At 32.3% G+C, this 13550-nt stretch overlaps 2 protein-coding genes and 1 long non-coding RNA gene across 8 annotated transcripts; 2 read left to right on the top strand and 1 right to left on the bottom strand.

Annotated features, from left to right (window-relative positions):
* Nucleotides 1–512: 512 nt before the first annotated feature.
* On the top strand, nt 513–3507 carry FUT13 (fucosyltransferase 13). Its single transcript, XM_078992112.1, has 3 exons — nt 513–1307; nt 1800–1973; nt 2711–3507. The coding sequence occupies exons 1-3, from the start codon at nt 813–815 to the stop codon at nt 3278–3280; spliced, it is 1239 nt and encodes a 412-aa protein (XP_078848238.1). The 5' UTR covers nt 513–812; the 3' UTR covers nt 3281–3507.
* Nucleotides 3508–4123: 616 nt separating this feature from the next.
* On the bottom strand, nt 4124–7097 carry LOC145043451 (BTB/POZ domain-containing protein). Its single transcript, XM_078992111.1, has 4 exons — nt 6856–7097; nt 6614–6759; nt 5273–5388; nt 4124–4841 (listed from the first exon to the last, which is right to left on the bottom strand). The coding sequence occupies exons 1-4, from the start codon at nt 6990–6992 to the stop codon at nt 4236–4238; spliced, it is 1005 nt and encodes a 334-aa protein (XP_078848237.1). The 5' UTR covers nt 6993–7097; the 3' UTR covers nt 4124–4235.
* Nucleotides 7098–9479: 2382 nt separating this feature from the next.
* Nucleotides 9480–13274, top strand: LOC145043450 (uncharacterized). 6 transcript variants are annotated; one of them, XR_013681035.1, is made up of 7 exons: nt 9480–10604; nt 11739–11809; nt 12171–12249; nt 12496–12578; nt 12673–12756; nt 12849–12990; nt 13073–13274. It is a non-coding gene; the product is annotated as an uncharacterized LOC145043450 (long non-coding RNA). The 6 variants fall into 6 exon arrangements; XR_013681033.1 differs by having other exon boundaries at nt 9480–10862; XR_013681032.1 differs by having other exon boundaries at nt 9480–11515.
* Nucleotides 13275–13550: the final 276 nt, after the last annotated feature.

The raw sequence follows: 13550 nt of genomic DNA, 5'->3' as shown, positions 1-13550 counted from the left end.
ATGGCCTCGAATACTTTGACACCCAAACCAGAGAAACCACAACTCACCTGGAGCTGAACATCCTGCTTCTGGAATCCCAATTCTCCCCCACTTAGAACTCGATCCACCGCCCACTGGTGATGAACCAAAACATGACCCAAACAGCCCATCTATGTACAACCATACCTAATCATGAAACGAATATCACCTGCAAAATGGTCCTCCAGGTACATATCAAACGAACCCCACGAAGAATCCGAAATACAGCTGAAGACCTCGGATCTTTCCATAATAACGGCTTACAAAACATAGACAACCACCGATCCAAACATACACCCTTGCATGCAACCCATACGACAATCCCTAACGAACTTCCCATCTCCCAAGGATACAACCCTTGCTCACATGGCTTGCTCACATCGTTAAGACACTCGAGCCACATCAGACCAATTGCGCACACCAGCGCTGAAAGGCTGTCGACTACCACCGCGAACAATAGAACTCAAGCTTATAATCCCACCTAACTTGGTAGGTCGAAAGACTGCCCACTCCCTCTGACTCTGAAAAAACTGAAGGCAAAAATCATAAGGCGCTTGTAATTGCAAATTATTACTTCACCATTCTTGTTCTTCCGTCTCTTCCGTCTCATGGACATTGATGGTATTGAATCTTGCAATTTTCCCAACAAAAACTGATCCACAGTCCACACCTATCTCAGTTAACCTGTTCCGCTGATCTGCGGATTCTGCCTTCTTTGTATTCTAGCCAGAAAGAGAAAGACAAGGTGACTTTTCGGTCGCACGTCTACCGATTTGTGAGATTCCTAAACCATAATGTTATTGAATCTGAAACCCTTCAATTCATTCGCCATAACGATGCTAGGTCTCTCTCTTCTCATTCTTTTTTGTTACATTTTCTTCGATTTTCCCTCCACCACCACTTCTTCAATCCCAATTCCAACAAGTCAAACGCTAAGTCAACTTCAATTACATCCCCAATCTGATCCAGAACCGTTTCAGCTGTTGTTGGCTGCTTTCAGAAAATGGGATTCTCAAGTAGGTTGTTCTAATTTTAAAGCAAAACATGTGGATTTGATGAAACAAGGGTCAAATTCATCATCTTTGCAACGTGATGATCGTGATTATCAATGCAGTGAATTGAAGATGAATCATGTGGGTGTGTTGATCAAAGGATGGACTTGGATTCCTGATAATTTGGATAATTTGTATTCCTGTAGATGCGGTTTGAGCTGTTTGTGGACGAAATCGCCTGTTCTTCTTGATAAACCGGATGCCTTGCTCTTTGAGACCACCACACCTCCATCTCGAGTACCATTCTTACCCATTTAACACCTTGCATATGTGTGCTTTCTGTGCATCAATTTTGGTACCTTTCAAATTCTAAATTGGCATAAATGTTTTTAGATTCTATATAAAAAATGTTCTTACTCTCATATTTTTCCTGAAATCAAAAGAATTCTTATCAATTTAGGGGTGTTTGGATTTTCATCTAGATTTATTACTGCAAATTCAGAATAATCAGCTTAGGGTAATTCACAAAAATTGATTATGATTTCAACTTTGAAATTATTTAGGCGAAAATAATCATTCAGGGTATGCCCATTTTCATAAGATGGTTAGCTCAAGGGAGTTTATGTTGTTATTAACTAGGAATAGAATGGGTGTCAATGCAAATCTAGAACTTTTGTGGAGATGTCTTGTCTGCCTCCTAAGAAATCAATCTTGTGTACTTACAAAAATGCCCCTAGTCATTTTTTCCTATTTTTCAAGATTGAATGTAAGATGCACTTTGGTTTGTAGAGACGCAAGGGAGATCCGCTTCGTGTGTATATGGATCTTGAGGCGGGTCGAAAAAGATCCGGTTTTGAAGACATTTTTATCAGCTACCATGCCAAAGATGATGTTCAGTCAACTTATGCTGGTGGCCTCTTTCATAATAACCGTAATTATTATCTTTCTTCCTATAAGAATAACGTAAGTGCCACATGTTTTCACTCTTTATAATAATCATCAATTTGATTGGCTTATATTCTTGTTTTTGCAATGGCATAACAAAGTTGTTTTTTAGACAAAATGTAAAACCATGTTTCAGTCTAGGACCAAAGTATTTAACATGTTGAAACAGTTGTAAAATCAGAGTCGGTTACATAGATTGGTACTAAAAAAAAAGTTGAACATTATTGGGTAAATAAACTTTTAACCAACGCCATGCCATTAGATAACAAGTTTCCGGTTACAATGTGGTAAGAATAAAATGTAGTTGCATATTGTAGCATAAATTGGGAAAATGTGAGATGTTGTTGCATAAACAAGCATGTAATTGTAACCCTTTTTTAAAGTTTTGAGTACTGTACACATCACAAAGTATAACTGTATAAGTTGATGGTCTGCAAATGCTTACCACGGATAATAATGATTTAAAGGGCTGAATGCTAGATTCGTTTACATTTCCTTGTATTACATTGTACTTGTACTTTTTTGAAAATATGCCTAATTACTTTGATTTTTTTTTTCCAACCGTACTTTGAAAATGATGTAACAAAAATAAATTGAAAGTTACACACACTAAACAAATGAATGAAAGTACATTGCTGGCTTTTGCATTTACCCCAGCCGTAATCAAAATAACAAATATTTTTTTATGGTACTTACAATGCTGTAATAGAAAAGAAAGAAAGTAAAATAATAAGAATGTTGGGTGTGATAATCAGGAAACTCTGGTTTATTGGTCATCCTCACGGTGTCTCCCTGAAAGGAATAAACTCGCGAAGACAATACTCGGTTTATTATCTCATCATTCGTTTGGCAAGTGCTTGAACAACGTAGGTGGTCTGGACATGGCACTTTCTCTATACCCGGAGTGCACTAAAGACCCGAATTCAGCCCCTAAATGGTGGGACCATCTTCATTGTGCCATGTCACACTATAAATTTGTTTTAGCAATTGAAAACACCTACACCCAGAGCTATGTAACCGAGAAGTTGTTTTACGCGTTGGATTCGGGGGCGGTTCCCATATATTTTGGTGCACCGAATGTGATGGATTTTGTGCCTCCGCATTCCATTATTGATGGGTCAAAGTTTAAGTCAATGGAGGAATTGGCTGATTATGTCAAGGCACTTGCTAATGATCCGGTTGGGTATGCAGAGTATCATGCTTGGAGACGCTGTGGTGTGGTTGGCAACTATGGGGACACACGGGCCACGAGTTTGGACACACTGCCGTGTCGCCTCTGTGAGGCTGTTAGCCGCAGAGCTGGTAGGGATGCTACGGCCAGGTGATGCTGCTTGCCCTTTTTTGTTCAAAGATTTTGTTTTAGGTATTAAATGGGAGAGACAACACCATATCAATATCATGTCATGTGTCTGAGTGTCATACATATATATAAGCTTTTTTTTTTTAGATGTATTATCTTCTTCTGTGTGGACTTTGACACATGAGTTAGGTGTGTATTCCAAACAAAGGATTTGCTATTAAGAATCCAATTTTGAATCCAGTTGCCATGTTATGTGCATATCTAAATCAGGCAAATACTAGTTTTACTTTTACATATCATTGTTTAAGAGGTAAAACAACTTCACTTCACTTCCATTTTTTTTTATTGTTGTAAAAATAATTTTAAATTTCAGAGTCATAACATTTAATTAAAGAAATTCAGTAAGCACTTAAGTTTTTGTTGTTCCATCCCTTTGATTGGAAGTTGGACAACATTAAATAGAAATAAAAGTTGATCATAAACAACATTATCACATCATCGAAATATTGGGTTATTCCATCAAGTTTACATATTATGACACCACACCTCTTTCTACAAACGTTTTGAAAAATAAATAAATAAACGTACTTGTACTTGTCGTCGTTTTATGTTTTACAACATTTATACTACATATTTGTTATAAATCCATGTCTTTCATATTATACATTAAAATCCAAATCAACAAATTTTGCAAGAAGCAAGACTGTAGCGACGATTTTTGTCTCATCAATATCATTATAACCATCTTATTTTTATATATTAACAGAACGATTATTTATTAGATTGCCAATTTTTAATTATTAGCGTCAAAATAATAATATCTGGAAAATAATTGTTGTTCGGGTTTCAATATTAAATAATAATAATATAAATAAAGCAAAACCCGGTAGATTAAGAAAGGAACGTTTTGAGGTTTTAAAGCGAGACACACTGCCATACATACATGTATACAAATAGAAGCAGACATAAAAGAAAAGAGGTCAGGCCGGTTTCCAAAGCGTAAGCACCTCCTGAAACATTTCCTGTATGAGTTCCCTCTCAGCAGTCCTAAAAAAGATATTAATCTCATCTTTGATATCATAAATCTTCCCAAAATCAAACAAATACGTCAAACACCCTTTCTTGAGTTTCTCAAGCTGGTAAAGCCAGGCCTCCTGCAACCTCTCGAGCACATTCCCTGAGTTTATATCCTCCAGCAAACTCTCCTCACACAAATCCTTCAAATTCCCAATCCCATACTTATTGGCCGCACTCAGCAGTGGGACCCGGTGGCGCCAGAACTCCTCCTGCTTGATGCTTCCATACAAGTAAGACAGAAGTGCAGTGCAAGACTCCAACGACATGTCCTGGATGTTAATGGTGGAGGATTCTTTTTCCTGGAGGTTGTGGAGGAACATGCTGTGGAAGACGGGTGAGCTGGCAGAAAGTACGGCTTTGTGGGCTTGTAAACTCCCATCACACGTGTTGATCGTCACGTCAGCATCGATGGACTCCTGCAGCATCCGCGAAAGGCAACGCAGAATGCTGTCCGTTGCTGACGACCGCAGCATCGTGTCCCGAGGCCATATCGAACTTGCTTCCTCTCCCTGCCCAAATTTCTTACTATTATTATTGTTTTATCTTCTTGCTACCAATATCAATATGTACTTAGGTTTTTCTTACTCGTTCATAATACCAATATACTTATGTTTAGGTAACAAATAAATAGCCTCTTCTTCTACTTTATTCGGTACATCCCGAAAACTATATTTTATGAAATCTAAGTACCTTGCTATTATTGGTATAAAAAATGTAATTATGTTTACTATTATGGGTAATAAATGTAAGTACATTGCTTATGTCAAAAAGTTGAAAGTAAGTATGTATGTTACTATTATGGAGTTGTTCAGTAAAATAAGCATTAAGAAAATATTTGTTGAATTCCGTCCAACAAAACATCCCATGTTATGAAAAAGGTTTGGTTTTTGTGCAGACCCTTAGGAAAATATTGAAAAAGTAATAAAATGAAGTTGCTTACATTAGCTGAATAAACCTGAAGGTCCAAGAACTCGACATCTATGATGAATCGACCATGGAAAGTAGAATCAACAGGCCACACAAAGTCTTCACTTGTCCGAAGAAGTCTCTCATGAACTGCAACATTAACCAACCAACTTTACTATTTGAAGCTATAAACTATCCGGCAATTTGCCCAAAAGGAGCTCATCTCAAACTTTACAAAGCATGATTTGACATTTCCCAGAAGCCCAACATGCTAGCATTTACTAAATTCATCCTTTTTACCTTTTACTACGGAAATATGCCAAAACTGGATATATCTGAAATTCCAGATACTCCCGTTTCTGAAATACTGGATACGGGTGCTCGAATCCGAAATTTTAATCTATGAATCTACAATACTTTGTCTTTTTCAAAACCTCACAATTTGGGAATTAAAAACCAACTTATTTCTTTTACACTCAATATGTATATGAAGAAAACAAACCCATTTAATGTCTCCAGGTTGTTTCATTTGACAATTACATAGTAACTGACAAATGTAATATATATAACTGACAAATGTAATATATATTTAAGTACACAGTTATATAGTAAAAAAAAGAAAAAGAAAAAAGGTAAACTAAGGACATCACGTGAAATAATGTTATATAGTCAGATACGTTATATGTACTTTATATACATGCATAACTATGTATAGACATAAATATATACAAGTATTTACACATATGTAAATGTAATTATGTATGTGTGAATATAGCTTTGTAATCCCAAGATACTATTAGTTGATTGAATACCAAAACACTTGGAAGATTGCTTCTTTGATTGTGTGAAACTATCACCTTTCACCTCTAGGTGATATGCCTTTGGTTGTCTTGGATAGAATGAGAGACTCTATAAACCTAGTTCCTTTATTGTATTCCTACGTCCCCAAGTATCATAATTGAGATCTTAGGTTCTACCGTGGTATGCCCCATGAAGTGTTAACTACTCAGAGCTTCAAGAGTGATCTATCTGTTGGATTTGATTCTCGTATGGTCTACAAATGGGGAAACGATCCCTCCCCTTCACACTTAAACCTGTTCCCAAATCTGCTATAGTTCACGTTCCCTTTTGTTGACTGATTCCTCGCTAAGCAATAGTGATTACTGAAATACTTTATTAAATTATCTGTTGATACGCATACAGCAACTCTCGTAGATATTAATGAACAAACCCTAAAAACATGTTATGTAGTCACAAATTCCATTAATTCAAAAGTCAGTAGTATTCCACAAGACTTGAGACTGCTGATGCGTGGAACACTACTAATCGATAAGTGTTAAAGATGAGAAGACACGCATAAAATAAGAGTGCGTACTTGGTGAGATGTATGGTCTGCGATTGGATCCCGCAGTGGTAACTCGAATTATGAATTTGGCAATCGGCGGCTGTTCTTTCGATAGGCGAGACGGCTCTGGAAACAGACGAACGTAAAGATGTCGATTCTTCTCGACTGATATTTGCCTATTTCATCATCTCAATCAATTATCATGAGGAATAAGATATAAATGAAGCAGTCGAGATGATTAATTATGGACTATGGAGAGAGTGATTTGTTACCAATTCCATATGCCGATTTTAAAAGGTTCTGATCTTTTGTAAGTACAAGGTCCAAAATTGTCGATCCTCCATTGAGCCAACCTGGATATGGTCTCTACCTTGGTATCAACCATCCCCGAATCAAGAGCTCTCTGCATATACCTCTAACTCTCGTGTTGGAGTATCAAAGTAGATGCTACCTTCATTCCAGCGATACCCAAGCAAGTGAAGCAGCTAACGACTGATAATTGATAAATACGCCTACGACTTTAACCATGTTTTATTATATTTTATTTTTGCGTATGATTTATTGTTTATAAATTAAATTGAAGGGATATACTAAACTAGCTTTTCCTATAAACCAACTAAACTATATTTTAATTTTTTCCCGGTTTTTTTTTTTTCTATAAAAATTCTATGGTGACCACTTGTATTTTATTTCTAAAAAATCACTAATTTTATTTTTGCTAAAAAAAACACTCATAAATCGGTAATTAAACTGATTTTTAGAAAAAATATAGTGTTTTTTAAAATTAATAAATAATTGATTCGACTCTTACAGTTAACAGTCGTTGCGTCGAAATGTTTACAGAAAAAATAATTGTTTTTTCGAAATTTATTAAAAATTAATGGTCAAACCATATTTTTGGAAAAATTTAACACTTATATATATATATATATATATATATATATATATATATATATATATATATATATATATATATATATATTGTAATAAACCTTATTAAAAATAATATTTTTGTTTTTTAGTTTTTGGATAATGACAATTTTTTTATTTTGCAAAGTGTATTTTTCATACTTATTTTAAAATGTCAATATTATTGTTTTTCAATTATATATATATATATATATATATATATATATATATATATATATATATATATATATATATATATATATATATATATATATATATCGTTAGAAGAAAAAGAAAAAAATAAAATATTAAATAATTTTATTGGAAGACTGATAGTTATTTGGGCTATTGTTTTAATTTGTTTATTCGAAAAAAAGGTCAAAAAATCATTATATAGTTTAAATGAACAAAACCTCAAAAAAACAACATTAAAAAATATATTTAAATAAAACATTGAAAATATTAAAAGATTTTTAAACCACAAAAGATGAATAAATAAAACAAATAATAATAATAATAATAATAATAATAATAATAATAATAATAATAATATATGATTTTATATAATTTAGATAAATCATTTAAGAAAATAAAAATAATTGTATAAATAATCTAATTCTATTAAAATAAAAATAAACAATTATATATATATATATATATATATATATATATATATATATATATATATATATATATATATATATATATATATATATATATATATATATAATTGTTAAAAGAAAAAGAAAAAAAAAAAGTTGATCATGAACCTGCATTATCTAATTTTCACAAACCATAAACCATAAGTATTTAACATATTAAATTTTAAACTTAATGACCTGAAAATACAAACACCATTTTTGTAACTTACTCTTGTTTTTTTAGTGAACTTTGACTTTCCAATTTTTTTAAGATAGGGTGCCTATACAGCCAAACATATTCTTGTGAATTGGGCGGTGGTTGCTTTGGTGGAAGAGAGGCTTTTAAATTTCCTTTTCAATCGATATTTAAAAGAAAAATTATAAACTAACTGGATCCACATTGGAAAGAAAGACAAAGGACAAGTAAACTTTGTCCTTTTATGCGATACCACTTAATTTTATAGAATTAGAAAATGACCGAATGATTATTCTTTGCAAAATTTTAATGGTTTAGCTGTTTATAAATTCTGAATAATTTAAAGACATTAAATGAATGTGTCTTTTAATAAAAACATGATGTTTGATGAGGACGTATTATATATATATATATATATATATATATATATATATATATATATATATATATATATATATATATATATATATATATTAAAGTAAATTTGCTAAGGATTTGACAAAAATGGTTCTTTCTTTATATATACATATTCAATTGTGTCTTTATATATATATATATATATATATATATATATATATATATATATATATATATATATATATATATATATATATATATATATATATAAAAGGGACAAAAGTAAGGAATTGTAAATTTCATAGTTTTTTTTGGTAGAAATGCTCCTTAGTTTATGAATGGGTTGTAATTGTGTGTCCTTTTATTGAATGTTTTTTCTTTTATTGAATGTTTTTTTTTTAAATGTGATTATGGGTTATCTCACTTTGAGTATCAAATGTACACATTTCATTCTATTACCATAAGCTAGCTTACAAACATTAGTGTCGATGACTTTTTGTATTCTCTTTTCATTTTTTATACCAATATACTTTCACTATTTATATTATTTTGAACATTATGGTTAACAAATATTAACCATTAACCAAAACCGTTAACCGACAAAAACCATTAACCATAACCAATATTAATGATACCCAATGACTACCAAAATATATTAACCAATCATAATGGTTATGGTTCGGTTTTGATCAATAACGGAACAAAACCGTCCCATACACACCTCTCCTATTTTCTGTCCAATGGAATTCTTCCATAAATGCCTTCCACCGCCTTCATCCTTTCTGCTTTATGTTCTAAATTTTTTTCTTTACTTCCCACCGCTTTTGTTTTACTTTTTAACCTTTACTCCCTTTTGTTGTCCCACATAAGTGACTGCTTCATTCGTTCTTTGACCAATTTCTCCATCTTCCACCTCCAACTTCCAATCTGTATCTGTTGATCGCGTTTCCAGCCGACAATTCTCTCGAACCGACAACTCTCTTTGTTCTTCCAGTAGGAGATGGACACGGGAAAGGGGATGAACGCATCAGCAGCTGTGTCGCTGGTGTTGCTGGTCGTCACATCGTCTCTACAAGGTGGGTATAGTTACTGGCTTCTGATGAGGTAAGAGGGTTGTATCGATGTGTTTTTTACTGGGTGTGGAATCCCCGGTGCAACAAATCAGGTAGGATACAGGTATTTTTTTAATTTTACATTTCTATTACGATTGCAACGTTGCACTCCACAAACAGTGAATTCCCGTCTGATTACATCGATTGCTTGCGTTTGATACACATGCGTTTGATACTATTCAACCCTAATTTCTTCAAGTCTTTCGTTCTGCTTGGCAAACTTTTGAGACGTAAGCTGTAAACCCTAAGTATAAATTCTGAAATTACTTGGGTTTTGTTGTCTGCCTGTGGAAATAATCTTTTGAATTTTTATTGTTACAAGATTACAAATTTGCCCTTCTTATATACCCCAATTATTTAATCCTCTATTTTAGATAGTTCATGTTGAAGAGGTTAACAATTTTCAGCCAATTCGTATTGTTAAATGTAGAGTGAACACCGTCTTTCTGACTACCATCGCTTCAATGCCCCTGTTTTCAATCATGTTATTTTTTTTCTCTGACCCTCAAATTTGTCCGATTGTCGCTCACGATTCTTCCTACTTCTCTTATTCCCCATCCTTGAGGTAAAAACCCTAACTTTTTAAGTTAATTTCCAGCTTTTGTTTGAAGCTTTAAAGGCCTGTTGACTCATTTATGATTTCTGATTAAAGGCATTTGCTAAAGGGTGAACTGGTTAATGGCCTTACTAAGTTCTGACCTTCTATATCTGTCCCTTTTTTGTCCAAAAGAAACAGCCAAGGACACACTCATCCAGACATTCATTTTTTTTCCTGTGGTTACTCTGTTTCTTCAAAAGCCAATCAGGTACTTAAAGAAAAAGTTAATCTGCCCTTTGATCCTTTTAATCTTATAAAGATTATGATAAGGCTTTATGGTTAAGCAATTATGTCGTTTCTTTTAGCTTCATGTTAATTTGATGGCTAAGTGATTATGGCTAAGCAATTATGTCGTTTTTTTGTTTAAACAAATTTTCAACTTATTTCTTGCTCTGATTTTTGCGTGGAGAATGTTCACGGGGCTTCAAAGCACGAAATAAAAACAACACCGGAGGCGGAAATATAGGTGTTGATTCTCCTTTTTAATATGGTGGAATTCAAAAAACAATGGAATGGAATGAACCATTCCATTTCATTGTCATGTTCACTAGGCTAAAAGGAATGAAATTAGTCATTTATATGATATTTTTTACTTTTTTATGTTTAATTATAAAAGGAAATGAAACTAAATCGATAAATAAAGAAAAAATGTGATATTTTTATAATCCAATTGTTGCTGAAACCCAAATGTATCTCCTCAAATGGAATGTCTTTGAAAAACAAAACTAAAATGCTTGGGTGTATGTCCACGTTTAATTTTTTGATAGCTTCTAATATGTTCTCAGAGTAAACTACAGTTTCGATCCATGATAATAATTAGTTTTTGCAGTTTTGGTTCTTATTTGAAGTTTTGAAATATTTTCCTGCTTTTTTCCAAATAACATGACCATATTTATGAGACCAATATTGAAAAAACTAACCATATCATCGGTGAAAAGCAGTCATTCTACTTGGAATTGACCAACAATATTAAAAAAAAAAACCTCAAACAAGGACCACTATTGCAACATTTTGTTTCCAAAAATGTTTTCTTTGCAATTTTTGTCTGTTACAGGTATGCAATAGTACATTCAGTCCAACAGTAAGTAATTATTGCAACATAGTGTTCCTCTGTTACACGTATGCAATAGTACATTTATCTTCTTCATTTCTTTCCTTTTTTGTCTTTTTTTTTCAATAGTACATTTAGTTTTTTTTTGGTGTGCATAACAATGTATTACCTAATTGAACACCAACATTAATGCCCTGCGATCTGTCGATCTTTACTAAATTATCGTATTATTATTTCTAATATTAATTATTATAATTATATTAAATTAGAAATTATTATTGATTGTTGCAGGATAGACAAACTTATTATGAGGAATTTGTTGCAACAATGAGGAAGGGTAATGATGGAATTGGTAGAAGAAGGTAACCTTAATTTAAACCTATGTGAAGTTGTTGGTGGCGTCCCACCACAAGTCAACTGCAACCTAAAGTCAACAACAGTGCTAAAATTGACGTTTAGTAATGAATTCCAACATTTTATTGCTAATTATTATTATTATTATTATTATTATTATTATTATTATATTTTTATTTTTTTTCCTTAATGTATTTTAATTTAAAAATGTGCATCAAGCAGAAAAAACATGTATAGTTTATTATTGATTATTTGTTTTCGATTGACTTCTTATAGGAAAAGCTCTACATGTTTGGATTTGTTGGTTCTGTAAGCTCTGCTTCTACTGCTGATTTTAATTATGATTAATTTTTCATTTTGGTAATCCAGGTGCAGGTTAGATGTACATGTGGGTTAAAAAGCTTATTGGTAATAAATGGATGTACCCTAAACCTCGCATGGATCTAAGGTTTTGACCCTTTGTTGACCTTTCTCCTTTAAATCATATTTTCCCAACACATTTTTGTTAACTTTTTTTTGGTATATCACCTTACTTCCATTTGTTCCTATTACAACCTATACTTTTAACCTTTTTCATATTAAGGCATGTTACTTTATAAAAAAAATATACCCAATTATAGTAATGGATAGTTGGTTGCTATTTCTTGATGTTAGCAACATGATATATTGATTTTTATTTTTTAATCATTTTTAGGAAGAGCATATTGTATTGTGTTAGCCGAGAGAGTTGTGCTAAATCTTATGCAAAGAATGAGTTGCATTGCTACACTCACAAAGGTAACAATAACATCTCCAAAACTTTATAAAAATTAATAATAAGACATAATAATCTATAACCATTAAAAAATATTAGTTTTTTAAACTGTTATAGGCGATGGTAGAAGCTGCAAACCCTGCGTGCATATTGGAAACAACAAAAACTGTACTGGCATTATGTTTGGAGGATAACTGGATGGTGTTCTTTTACTTTTTCACCATTTGATCTTATTTACATAAACCATAATTTTTATATAATCTTTTTACCAACACGCCAACACGTATTGATAGGTCGAGGGAAGAATCATATAATGGGTTTATTTGATATGGTGATGATAAAAGACAATCATATCTCCATATCCGGAGGTGTCTCAAATTCCTTAAATTTGTTGACCTTTATTTGACCAACAACAATCTTCAAATGGGAGTTGAGGTAATTTCAATTTCAATTTTAGTGAGTTTGTTTGTTTCTTTCCCTTTTAATTTCAAAGCCAATTTTTTTTTTTATTGAATAGGTGGAGACAATGACATTTGAGGAAATAACCAATCAAGCATCTTTCTCTGTTTAGTGTCGCACCGATTCTGATTTATTTTTAACTAGATGAGATTGAAATTATGCCCCCACGGAGCGTGGGTAACCCTCTAGTTGAATATTAAAAATGTCTTTTATCTATTACATTAAAATTGCATTTATAAAAATCGAGATCTTACTTAAAATCGTTTTACGTTTACAAGACCGTGATTGTAAGATTAGATCGGGATCATAAGATCCTATCAAAATGAACTCATTTTCAAATTTGCTTGCAATATATGTAATCAACTTTTACTTATTAAGTATTACCCATAAATTTTGTTTCCACAAATCCTAAACATTAAGAATAAAACACTTTTATTAGAAATAAGATCATTTTGATCATGTACAAGTAAAAAATAATATCACAAATAGATTATTATGGTATGTGTGACATCCTCTAATTTTCATAACCAATTAAA

This window comes from Lactuca saligna, chromosome 4 (assembly GCF_052625555.1).
Source record: "Lactuca saligna cultivar CGN05327 chromosome 4, ASM5262555v1, whole genome shotgun sequence".
Classification (NCBI taxonomy): domain Eukaryota; kingdom Viridiplantae; phylum Streptophyta; class Magnoliopsida; order Asterales; family Asteraceae; genus Lactuca; species Lactuca saligna.
Note: the sequence above shows the minus strand (reverse complement) of the source record. Positions and strands in the feature narration are given on the sequence as shown.